We start from the raw sequence: 12,715 nt of genomic DNA on the forward strand, positions 1-12,715 counted from the left end.
GCAAAAAAGAGTTGTTTTTTAATCTCCAGTTGTCTGCCCTTTCATATCTTATACTAGAGCTCCATCTTTCCTGAAGTTCTGGTTCTACTCAGCATCCTTTTTCCTACCACTCTTGCTCTTCAGAACCCTCACCAAGTGTGGCGCACACCTTTAATCCCAGTACTCAGGAGGCAGAGGCAGGCGGATCTCTGTGAGTATGAGGCCAACGTGGTCTACTAGTAAGTTCTGGAAGAGAAACACGGTGTCACCAAGAAAAGAAGGGGATAAAATGTATAGTATTGGCTCTTTGAAATATTATTTTCAGGTTGTTAGAGTGTTTCTTCCCATGCACAGTCATATTTTCTATCATGAAAAATTCACATCACTATTGCTACCTCCAACTTCAGTAGCCCCATGTATAAATGACGTCTCATGGAGAGCCACAAGTCCACCGAGGCAACCACTTGTAGTAGATTACTTGATAACATTCTGTGTGTGTATGCTATTATTACTAAATTTCTAAGAAAAAAATATCTCATGTTGGTAGTTCCAGGTTTTTTCTTTTTGTCACCAACCAGCTCCCATTATTAATTTTGAATGCTCAGCCTAGCTTAGTGACATTTCTGGCTAGCTCTTTTAAATTAACCTGTATTGCTTTATCTACCTTTAGCCTTGGGCTTTCCTACATTTCTTCTGTATATTGTACTTTCACTGCTTCTCTGTGTCTGGCTGACCTTTGCCTTGCTTCTTGCTCTGGGCATCTCCCTTATTCTCTCCTCCTTTTCTTCTTCTTCCTGGTTCTTCTTTTTTGAGCCTAGTTTTCTCCTTCTATTTATTCTCTCTGCCTGTAGTCCCACCTATCCTTTCTCTGCCTGGCTATTGGCCATTGAGCTCTTTATTCGACCTCTCAGGGGCCTTAGGCAGGCAAGGTGAAACAAATACAGCACATTTTTTCACAATTAAACAAATGCAGCATAAACAAAAGTAACATAACTTTACACAGTTATATTCTGCAGCATAAACAAATGTAGCGCTCCTTTGCATAGTTGAATAATATTCTACAACAGTTGTGAGCATGTTTCACACGTGTCAGTTTTTTTTTGTTTTTTCGAGACAGGGTTTCTCTGTGGTTTTGGAGCCTGTCCTGGAACTAGCTCTTGTAGACCAGGCTGGTCTCGAACTCACAGAGATCTGCCTGCCTCTGCCTCCTGCACACGTGTCAGTTGATAGACATGTGTGACCATATGTGTGATTGCTTGGGCAGGTGTCTTGTTACGGAATCTAGAGACAGCTACATTTCACTGTCCTTATACTGTACAAGTAAAAATGGATAAGTAGCTGTATATTAAACAAAAATCCCTTAATCAAAGGAATGGCATTTTAATAAAAGAATAAGTTCCTAGGCTGACGAGTTAGCAAAGCGAGTAAAGGGAATGCTGCCAAGTCTGACTTTTATCCCTGAAACCCACAGGTAGAAGGAGGTAACTGACTCTTGAAAATTGTTCTTTACCCCCACATCTAAAACACACACACACACGCACACTTATTTGCACACATGTACTCACACATACAATAAATAATACAAACACTTTTTTTTTTTAAAGAGTAAGTTCCTGTTCTCTTAGCACTCCTCATCCAGAGAGCAAGTTGGCTGAGGACAATCGCATGTGCGTTTGGTCAGTCTCATGGCAGACACGCATATAGATGATGAAAGGACACAAAGGACCATAGCTGCAGTATTGGAGTGGGTGGAAGGCAAAATGTCTGCAGGAAGGATTTCCTAATTTGAGTCATTAAGAGTTAAGGACAAGGCAGGCAGACGGAAGAAAGGAAAGCTGTTCTGAGTTGAAAAGTGGCAGGAGATACAGGGACACAGCGCATTTAAAAAGCTGCAGATCGTGAGGGTCATAGGTGATGCTGCTGCACAGTGGTCAGCAGTTCTTGAAACAGCTTAGTCTGAAACCTGCTGTGGCCATTTACTAATTTGTTATACCTAATTAGGAGTTTTATTTACTTTGAGAAAAGCATAGGCTCAGCATGGGAATAAAAGTGCTCACTACAGAGTTGCTTCAGTGTCTATGTGAAATAACATTCATAAATCTTGTCTGTAGTAAATAGTTAATGTTAGCAGCAGTGTTTGTTGGTGTCCTGGCTGCTTTTAGAATTTGATTTTCTCTGTCAGCATTCTGTAATGAATTGTTCTTGGTTGACTATTTAATTTGTGGTGCTTCACATAGCAGCCCTCTTTTGTTATAGTGGAGTTGTAAAGACAGGATTTTAAAGCTAGCGTAGATCAATTTGTTGGTGTGCTTATTTAAAAAGTAAACCTGAGTTAAAGAGTCCATGTGTAATGGTGCTGTGACTAGCTGTACAGTGCAGCCTGATACGTCTCTTCTCATCCCAGAGTTCTCCTCATTAGTGTTGGAACTAGTTGCAGACATCACTGAAACATCAATCTATAACACTTGCCACAATTTAGAGCAAAGATATTTTGTTAGCAGTTCCAAACTCTGAATAAATTGCTAAGTGCATTTTTAAAAATGTGCCTTTCACTGCTTGTCCTCTGGTGTAGGTACAGTTCAGCTGTGTAGCTTGAAGAAGCTCAGTTACAGGTGGGCAGAAGGGACAGGGTAGCCTCAGAGAGCTCTTTGACATTGAGGATTTCTTATGCAAACAAGCTTTTGTTAGTTTCCTCATTGAAATGTGAATAGATTTTGTAGTACTTACCCTTTAAGTCTGATCTGCTTCATTTTACGTAGCACCTTACAAATAATTGCTGCATGAATGCTTAGCATAGAATGATCAGCAAGGAACCTACCTGTCCTTTAGTGGAATAAGCAGATATTGAACGAATTCCTTTTCTTATAGATAATTGTAATTTATTAAGTTCTGTGAAAAAAGAAGTCCAGAATATTTATGAAGAGGTGAAGTTTTAGCTAAGAAAGGAAGGTTCAACAAAGTACAGGCGATGATAGGATAAAATGGTTAAGAATGAGTTGCCCCGAGGACTGGAAAGACAGGCAGTCTTTGGAGCAGAGTAAACTAATACAAGACCCAAGTCCTGGTCATGAGAAGAAATGAAAGGGTATTTGCAAGGCATCTTCAGGGAACCCAGAGAGCAAGTGGCAAAGTAAGTTTTCTCCTCGAGTAATTTTGTCCTGTTTTAAAGATACATTGAAAAGAAAACTAGTTCTATAAACAAAGCTACTTTAGAGTCCTCACAGCTGTCTCCTCAAGTAGAGTAGTAGTAGGATTGGGCACTTCCGTCCCCTCTTGATTTGATTTTCTTCCTTTGAATCTGACCTCCTTAGAAATTGGGGCAGTATTTGATGTGCTGGATCGCTTGATCAGGACTTTTACTATTGAAAAATTAAAAAAGTCAAAGAGAATCTTCTCTTGTTTTCCTGGCTTAGAGTTTGTGTGGGTGTGTGCAGTGCAGCTGTACTGTGGGTTTCTTGGCAGTCAGATGGGGCAGTTCTCCATGTAGTCATCCCAGAAGGAAGAAGCCTTCGTGTAAAAAGCCTACTTTGACTGGATTCGATTCAGCTGGAGGCTTCCAGGCCTGAGCTCCTTGGCTGGTAGCCTCCTTTGTTTGGCTCCATGGATCCAGCAGCCTCAGGCCCATATACAGGCATTATGACAGAGCTCTATCAAGAGGAGAACATGAGAAACAGCTGTGTCTCAGTATAAAATCCCCACTTAGCAATAGTTTTAAAATAAAGTTTTTATTGTTAATTATGATTCGTTCAGGTTTTTTATTTAAAGAACACATTGAAAAAGGCATGCTGTGAAAAAATTGCATGCAAATGTGAATTCAGAATTTTCTATAATTTATGAGAATGCTCTTTTCCTAGATACGTTTGTGCACAGATGAATTCACAGCACTGTGCTCAGTGCTTCCTTGTTGCCTTAGCACCATTTGCCCTCTTGTGTGGTCTATAAACACTTTGTTTTCCCAAATCCTCAGATTAAATGCACATAATATGCAACTCTCCATTTCTCAAGCACACTCACAGCCTTCCCTTGGATAAACTCAGTTGTAGCTCATTACACACTGCAAGCAGACAAAAGCCTCTGACTTGATTCTTAGGGCTTTTGTCTTCTTTATATCTTTGCTATTAGTTGTTATTTTCAATCAAGTTCAGAGTTTATGGTTAGTTCGTCTGTGTTCAAATCTAGCCTTTCCTAATGTGTTCTGACTTTCTGCCTATTTCTCAAAAAAACACAACAAAACAAACACCCTCCCAAAAAAACTCAAAACCCAAAACCCAAAAAAAAAAAAAAAAAAAAAAAAAAAAAAGCAAAGCAAAACAGAAAAACCCAGTAGTACTCTAATGTTAGCATTTCTCTCTGGTTGGGGTATTTTTCTTTCAGATCTTCAGAATTTCTATGAGTTTTTATTTTAGGTTTTAGTTGATATAGTCAACTCAGAGGGCTTATTACCCCACCCTTTTTCTGTGTGTATGCACATGAGATTTCTCCCTTCCCCATTTTCCTTAATGACTAACATAATTTAAACTTTTCCTCCCCATCCTTTCTTTATTTCTAAGTTGTCCTACCTGAGTCCTTGCCCAAGGATTTTAGCTTCCACAGGGGCAAAGGTTTCCCACATCTTGTTCACAACCATATGTTGTGATGCTTAGGCTGGACCTGGTTTTTTGAGGGCATTTCATAGTATTATATGCATTAATGGGCTAGGTGACGTGTCAGTCAAATCTGTATCTGTTATCTATACCCAGCAAAATGGATTATTTCATCCTTTAAAAGCTCTGTATTGATACTTATTTTAGAACTAGTTTTACTGCTATTTGCCTTGTTTTTATATGTTCGGTTTTAGATTCTGTCTTTAGGAAAACAAGTGTAGGTCTCATTATTTTGAGTTTACCATAGAGTGCTAGATATTATTTTAGTACTGTTTATTGAATTTAATTGAAAATTTAATATTCCATCTTTGCTTCCCCTAAAGTTATATAGAGGTGTACAGCTTTTAATTTTGAGAACAGTGTGCTTTAAAATATACCTCCTTTCTGTCTTGCAGTTCATAATTGGACAGTTGAGGATACCCTGCAGTGGTTGGTAGAATTTGTTGAACTTCCGCAATATGAGAAGAATTTTAGGGATAATAATGTGAAGGGAACAACACTTCCCAGGTCAGTGGTACCCAGATTGCTTTTCCACGCATTGAGAAGTGTATTTTAGATGATGCCAATTTTCAGTTCTGAACCTGCAAGATAATTCTGGGGCTGATGGCATAAAAGAAATACTATAAATGTATCTGTTTTAAGTATTTTATCTATTTTCTTGTTATAGTTTTATTCTTTGTTCATTCATATATAATATGTATGTGTATTTGGGGCGTGAGTGTGGGTACATGTAGATGGCACATGTGTGTAGAAGTTAGAGAACGACCTTAGATGGTGCTCTGTAACTTCCACCTTGCTTGAGACAGGGCCTCTTTGTTATCAGTGTTTGTGCATATCAGGTTAGCTGGCTCCCAAGCTTCTGAGTATACATGACTTAAACTTTTTCTTCTCCACCTTCTAAGTTCAAGTGTCTCTTGCCTGTTCCTCCTAACTCACTGAAGGATTGCATATTGCATGAATCCTTCCACCCCTCAACCTACCCAAGAAGGCTTCTTATCTTCCATTTAGGTTTTCATCTTAAGAAGTTAAGCACTAAGAGTATAGCGGGAGCTTTTTCAACTACTGCTAACTAAAAGCTCTTAAAGTAAGAACTGTTTAACATCTGCTAAAAATGTTTAATAAGTCCATAACTATTTTGTTTTTCTTTGTGAAAATGCCACCATTAGGTAATTATTATGAAATACTGTGTTTCATAAATTTCTCAATTACAGTAAATTATAATAGAAAGTAACTTGAGAAAACAGTAGCTCATCATTATAGCAACACAATTATGAGCCCAAGGAAGGCTTCCAGTAGCTAAGTTTTGTCAAAGGGTTTCTGAAGTGGTGTGCTTCATACAGATGAACTCTTAACAGTGATCACCAGCATGTGAAGTAGTAAATATTGTTGCTTGTGTATTGAAATTTGTATATTAGAAATACTTTGTTTATTACATGAACTTTTTTCTGTGTACAGGATAGCAGTTCATGAAACTTCATTTATGATTTCCCAGTTGAAAATCAGCGACCGGAGTCACCGACAGAAACTTCAACTCAAAGCACTAGATGTGGTTTTGTTCGGGCCTTTGACACGTTAGTATCTCTTTCATTCAGTGTGATCCAGTAGTGTAGTCTGCCCATCCCTGTGTTGATGAAGAAAACAGAATGGAGGCCGGGCGGTGGTGGCGCACGCCTTTAATCCCAGCACTCGGGAGGCAGAGGCAGGCGGATCTCTGTGAGCTCGAGACCAGCCTGGTCTACAAGAGCTAGTTCCAGGACAGGATCCAAAACCACAGAGAAACCCTGTCTCAAAAAACAAAAACAACAACAACAAAAAACAACAACAACAACAAAAAAGAAAACAGAATGGAGAAGCGCAGATCAACAAGAAGAGCCACTTGCTGACTGTGAAGGAAATATGGCTCATAGGATGAGCTTTTCTGCCATAAAAACGTGAATTTTCAAAAGTAGTTACTAAGTAAAAGTAATTTTAAATTTTTCTCAGTGGTTACACATGTTCTTTCCAAGAAAGCAGTGTGAAGAAGGCCTTTAGGAAACATCACAGCTGAGCTAACAATGATGATGGATCTTTTATACAAATGCTAATTTCAGTATTAGCTTGCTTTGGGGACTTGTGTTTACTGCTAAACACCAAAAGACGGTCATGCCTATCTTTTCTTGGGATATGAAGTTCTTGGCTCTTTTTTTTTTAATTTTATTTATTAAAAATTTCCACCTCCTCCCATTTACTTCCCCCTCCCCCAGCATCCCCTCCCCCTCCCTCTCCAGTCCTAAGAGCAATCAGGGTTCCCTGCCCTGTGGGAAGTTCAAGGTCCTCTCCCCATCCACCATCCAGGTCTAGGAAGATGAGCATCCAAACAGACTAGGCTCCCACAAAGCCAGCACATGCAGTAGGATCAAAACCCAGTGCCATTGTCCTTGGCTTCTCATCGGCCCTCATTGTCCGCCATGTTCAGAGAGTCCGGTTTGATCACATGCTCCATCAGTCCCAGTCCAGCTGGCCTTGATGAGCTCCCATTAGATCAAGTCCCACCGTCTCAGTGGGTGGACGCACCCCTCGCGGTCCCGACTTCCTTGCTCATGTTCTCCCTCCTTCTGCTCTTCATTTGGACCTTGGGAGCTCATGGAAGGCCTGTAACGGGTAGACTGTATTTGTTCTTCAAGTGTGATCTTAGATTGTGAGCAGCAGTATCACCTGGTGCTCTCCCTGGGCCTTCTGACTGTGCTTTCCTCTTTAGCGGAATGTTCAAGACATTTGTATAATAAATTTGTGATGCTTTGGGATCAGATTGTATTCTCTTTAATTTTATAATTCATTCAACTTAGCATTTAATTATTTGGTAAATGCTCTGGATCTCCCACTCCAGATATTTACATGGAAAGAAATCATTAAGGAACCAATTGCATATCTAACTTGATTTTAACATTATTTACTTTATCAACTTCTCTAAGAGAAGAAAATGTTGGAATTTTATACCCTGTTAATTTGAAATAAAATGATAACAAAATATAAAAAAAGTAGTTACTAATGGAAAAATCTGTGAAACTGGCTAGGTGATAATTTAGATTTCTATATTAAAAATGTTGGAGTATTGTGACTGTTGAAGTTAATTCAGCTGGATGTTCACCCTTAAGAATACGGCAGTTTAACTATTCTGATGACACCAGTACTAAGTCCTAACAGTGTCAGTAGCCACCAGGAAAAGAACTTTGAAGACATAGACCAGACGCAGAGATCCCTCGAAGCTTTAGAAGGAACACAAGTCTAGTAGGAACACCAAGTGGACACTATTATTTGATTGATCTGAAAAGGAACGTGTAGGAAACTGTTATGTCATATTTTTATTTAAAAATTTTAAGTTGGACAGGAATTTTTTCCCAGAAGGGAATTTTAATATGTTTATTTAATAAAAATTTTCTAAAAATGTTTGGAGGAAGTGTTTGAACAGTATATATTTTAGAAGAATTCTGTTTTATTGTTTCAGAATCCTAAAAGGAATAACAAAATTAATACAGGGAGTATAGCATTTTACAGAATACAGATTAGGAAACTAATGTTATTTCTCCCTGGATCCTGGAGTGTACCTGTTAATACTGATTGAGTGGGCTCTTATATTGAAGGCTAAAGGGAATGGTTCAGTGATCACCTGACTTTGATCATGATTCTGTTTTGGCTGGAGCTAAGTGAGCAGTTGTTAAAACAGCCAGAATTCCTTTGTGAGCTGGTGGGCATTACAAGAGAGGAAGTAGAGAACCCTGCTGAAAATGCCTGGGATCCCTGAACTTTGCTCCTTGCCCTAAGTCCTTGACTAAATCCACTACATGATTGTTTTGTGTGAAATTTTGTCTTTTTCCCAGGAGCTGATTAGTAAAAACAGGAATTAAAGGTAGAGATTTTTGTCTACATAGGAACAGGCTGCTTCATAATTCAGAGAATATGGTATTATCAAATTGTTTTTAAAAATATTGTTAAATGTGCACTTTAATAAGCAAACCAGCTAAGAAATTAATGTTGTATTATCTTTTAAATTTTTTTTTGTTCTGGAATTATCATTTGACTGAGCAAGTACCATAGTGTAACGCCCAAGCTAGATTTCATACAGTAATTCATATTGTCAAATGAAAATATACATTTTAAAGAAGTTTTCACTTAACTCCTTTCCAGTGTGTAGTGCTTTGGAATTTGGGACTGGTCAGTCTGCGTATTGTTATTCCTGGAGATTATATTTCAGACAGAGTCAGAATAGGGCTATGGTTGAAATGAAACCTGAGCTGAACCTTCCAGTTGGAAGCAGAACTACAAGCAATCCCTTTTGAGACTGTAGCTTCCTGCAGTGCATGTTTTGCATTGCAGGTGAGGGTGTGTGCTCTGGAAATATGAAGCACCGAGACTTTCTAGCATAGAGACAGGCATGGATGCACCGTGGATTTGCTAGCAACTTGAGGTTTCTGTTAGGTTTTTCCATAGGAAGCATGCAGAATGTCTTGTGGCAGGAGCACTAAGTGTTACTATTGCCATGAAGAAACACTATGACCAAAGCAACTGGGGAAGACAGTGTTTATTCAGCTTATGCTTCCATATCACTGTTCAGCACTGAAGGAAGTCAGGACAGGAGCTCAAGCAGGGCAGGAACCTGGAGCCATGAGCTGACAAACAGGCTATGGAGGAGTGCTGCTCCTGGCTTGCTCTTCATGGCTTGCTCATCTTGCTTTCTTATGGAACACAGGATCACCAGCCCAGGGATGACCCCAAATCAATTGTTAATTAAGTAAATGCCAGACAGACTTGTATATAGCCTGATCTTATGAAGGAATTTTCTTAATTGAGGTTCCCTCCTTTCAGATGACTTAACTTGTGTCAAGATGACATAAAACTAGCCAGGACAGGCAATTTACCACTGTAAATTATATTTCTTTGGAACATTGAAGCACTACATTATGTTTTATTAGAAATCATGTATCTATCTATCTCTTAAGATTTATTTATTTGTTATGCATACAATGTTCCTCCTGCATGTACAGCTCCATGCTAGAAGAGGCACCAGATCTCATTACAGATGGTTGTGAGCCACTACGTGGTCGCTGGGAATTGAACTCAGGACCTCTGGAAGAGCTGCCAGTGCTCTTAGGCTCTGAGCCATCTCTCCAGCCCTCTATCTCTGTTCTAATTAGTCCCTAAAAGGTAGTGTGCATTGACAGTCAGGGCAAGGTTAAAATGGTATTTGACAAGAGGTTTTTCTTTATGCTTTATATTCCCCAAAACAACCCTGGTGCCTTTTGCCTTATATTGCAGTGCTGGGTTGACATTATACCTTGGTAGGCTAGGGAATAAGGTCCTGCACTTTTCCTTATCCTAACCCCTGTATTTCAAACAAATGGCCACTTGACCCACATTACTAACTATGTACACCCAGGACTTCTCAGCTGTGTACATGGTGAAGTAGTGGATAATCTTTGTTACTAGTAGAGGGTATGCGAGAAGAGGCTTTCTTCCAGTTGATGGGTGCTCGGATATTCCTGACCTCTACTCTTGAGGTGCAAGCAACTTCCCTGTGGGTTATCAAAATATTGTCATGTCTGCTTGGTGGGTAATATATCCCCCAATGTAATGGACCGCTGATGAGTGTAATTTATCGTATAACTGCATGCTTGGGAAAATGCCTTTTGGTGAATGATTGGTTATCCAATTTGTGTCTCAGTGATAGTGACCTGGCCTGATTGAAGGAAATGGAAGCAAGTCATGGGCTCTCTTTACTCTGTGGGGACTTATCCCCACATGGCATTAGAAAATGAGACCTGATATGGCCATGTGCATTTTTCACTGCCTTTCTGCAGGTCCCATATACTAGTTAGTATACTGATTGTTGGAAAATAAGCATACTGATTTTTGGAGGAGAGTTTTGATTTCATAAAGCTAGAATTTGTATCTGGAGAAAGGAGATATTTAGTTTTGTTTGCTTTGGATATCTGCTTTTCTGTATATTTATATTATGTTACACTCAAAAGTTAACTATCTGCTTTTGTTTTCATAGGCCCACCTCATAACTGGATGAAGGATTTTATTCTCACAATTTCCATAGTAATTGGTGTTGGAGGGTGTTGGTTTGCTTACACACAAAATAAGACATCAAAGGAACATGTTGCAAAAATGATGAAAGACCTAGAGAGTTTACAAACTGCAGAACAAAGTCTCATGGACTTACAAGAGAGGTAACTAAATCATCTCACTCAGCCTGGGTGTGGTGGCTTACACTGGGAATCCTAGCACTTAGGAGGTAGAGCTAAGATGATCCTCTCAGGAGCATCTTTGACTGTATAGCTAGTGACTTCAAGGTCAGCTTGTGCTACATAAGAACTTGTCTCAAAAAAACCAAAATTTATTACTAAATTTATTACTAAAACCAGTCTTAATTCTTGTTATACACATAAACAAATATGTCTTATAAAAATGTTACCTGAGTGTATATATAATCACTTATTTTAGATTAGTATTCATATTAGGTTTAAATGCTCATTGCATTTTGTATTTTCAGAGAATTATAGTTTGGGAATAAATGTGTAGATCAGAGGAGTAAATCAGATATAGGTAGAATGTAGTTGAATTTTACTTTCAAATATATTTAAATGTTTATGTTTTTGGACATTATCTTTGCAGAAACTGTTTTCTGCAATCCTTGTCCTCGAGCCCAAAATAACAGAAAATATCCTGATATATACCCTAATTTAAGATCAATAGAAATGCTATTAAAAATTCTGATTTTTAAAAATATGATGTTTTTTGAAGCAATGTTTCTTTTTTCATAAAAGTGAAATTTGGGGTACTTACATGAGGAATTTTTTAAAAATTTATTGTTCTCTAAGACTTGAAAAGGCACAGGAAGAAAACAGAACTGTTGCTGTAGAAAAGCAAAATTTAGAGCGAAAAATGATGGATGAAATCAACTATGCCAAGGAGGAGGCCTGTCGGCTGAGAGAGCTGAGGGAAGGCGCTGAGTGTGAGCTGAGCAGACGCCAGTATGCAGAGCAGGAGCTGGAGCAGGTACTGTTCTTGAGAAAGGGTTCCTATTGCTACTCGAGGTGCAGGGCCAACGTTTTCTTTTTCTTTTGTCCCATCTTCTGTATCTGCATTTATTTTCATTGTATACTTCCTCAGCTAATAATTTTTTTCAGCATTGGTGAATTGATATTTTAAAAATAACAAAATGGTAACTGAAAAGTGAAGATGCCAGCATGTTTCTTTTTCCATACAATATAAGGTCATGTTAGGTTTGTTGCCTAGAGTTTACTTGAGGTGTTTATTTAATATCCATAGTAAGTCTGAGTTTCTAATATCACCTAGTAAGAGACAGGACATCTAGTTTTGGGCTTCTGTAAAGTCAAAGACTGCAGATGTTAAGGATTTCAATTAGTCATTCCTTTGAAACCTGTTAGATGGCTTTAGAACACAATCTACTAAAATTTTCAAAGTTATCTACCAAGGTGTCCTTTATGATGTCTGCTTCCTCCACTCAGGTACTCAAAATAGGATAGAGTAGGCTTTCAGACATTTCACAGTTCTTTGGCGAAGACAGGGTTGTAGAAAAATCTCATGGCATGCATGTATATCAGTTTCCTCTTCCTGCAGTGTGGTAGTTTGAATGTAATTGATCCCCATAAGCTTATAGTGGGTGGCACTATTAGGAGGTGTGACTTTGTTAGAGAGTGTGTCACTGTGGCAATGGAGTTGGAGGTCTCCTGTGCTCAAGCTATGCACAGTGAGACAGCTCACTTCCTGTTGCCTATGGGTCAAGATGTAGAATTGTTAGCTCCTTCTCCAGCTTTATGTCTGCCTGCATGCCACCATGTCCTGCTGTGTTGATAATGGACTAAACCTCTGAAACTGTAAGCCAGCCCCTATTAAATGTTTTCCTTTATAAGAGTTGCTATGATCATGGTGTCTCTTCACAGCAAAAGAAACCCTATCTAAGACATTCAGAAATAAATTACTACAAGCTTGGTGGCATAATGAAATGTAGATTTATCATTACTCTACAATGTCTGTAGCCTTATTTTAGTGGAGCCTGTATGGAGGATCTGTTTCTTTTCCTTTTCCAT

At 38.7% G+C, this 12,715-nt stretch overlaps 1 protein-coding gene across 2 annotated transcripts in view; it reads left to right on the forward strand.

The window, feature by feature from the left end:
• Stim2 (stromal interaction molecule 2) overlaps window positions 1-12,715 on the forward strand; it is a 123,136-nt gene that overhangs the window by 94,338 nt on the left and 16,083 nt on the right. For both annotated transcript variants that reach the window (XM_057772536.1, XM_057772537.1), the window contains exons 4-7: window positions 5,018-5,129; window positions 6,078-6,193; window positions 10,654-10,831; window positions 11,483-11,660. In XM_057772536.1, coding sequence (XP_057628519.1) covers window positions 5,018-5,129; window positions 6,078-6,193; window positions 10,654-10,831; window positions 11,483-11,660 — 584 coding nt within the window. The remainder of the gene's footprint in view (window positions 1-5,017; window positions 5,130-6,077; window positions 6,194-10,653; window positions 10,832-11,482; window positions 11,661-12,715) is intronic.

Source organism: Chionomys nivalis, chromosome 6 (assembly GCF_950005125.1).
Source record: "Chionomys nivalis chromosome 6, mChiNiv1.1, whole genome shotgun sequence".
Taxonomy (NCBI): domain Eukaryota; kingdom Metazoa; phylum Chordata; class Mammalia; order Rodentia; family Cricetidae; genus Chionomys; species Chionomys nivalis.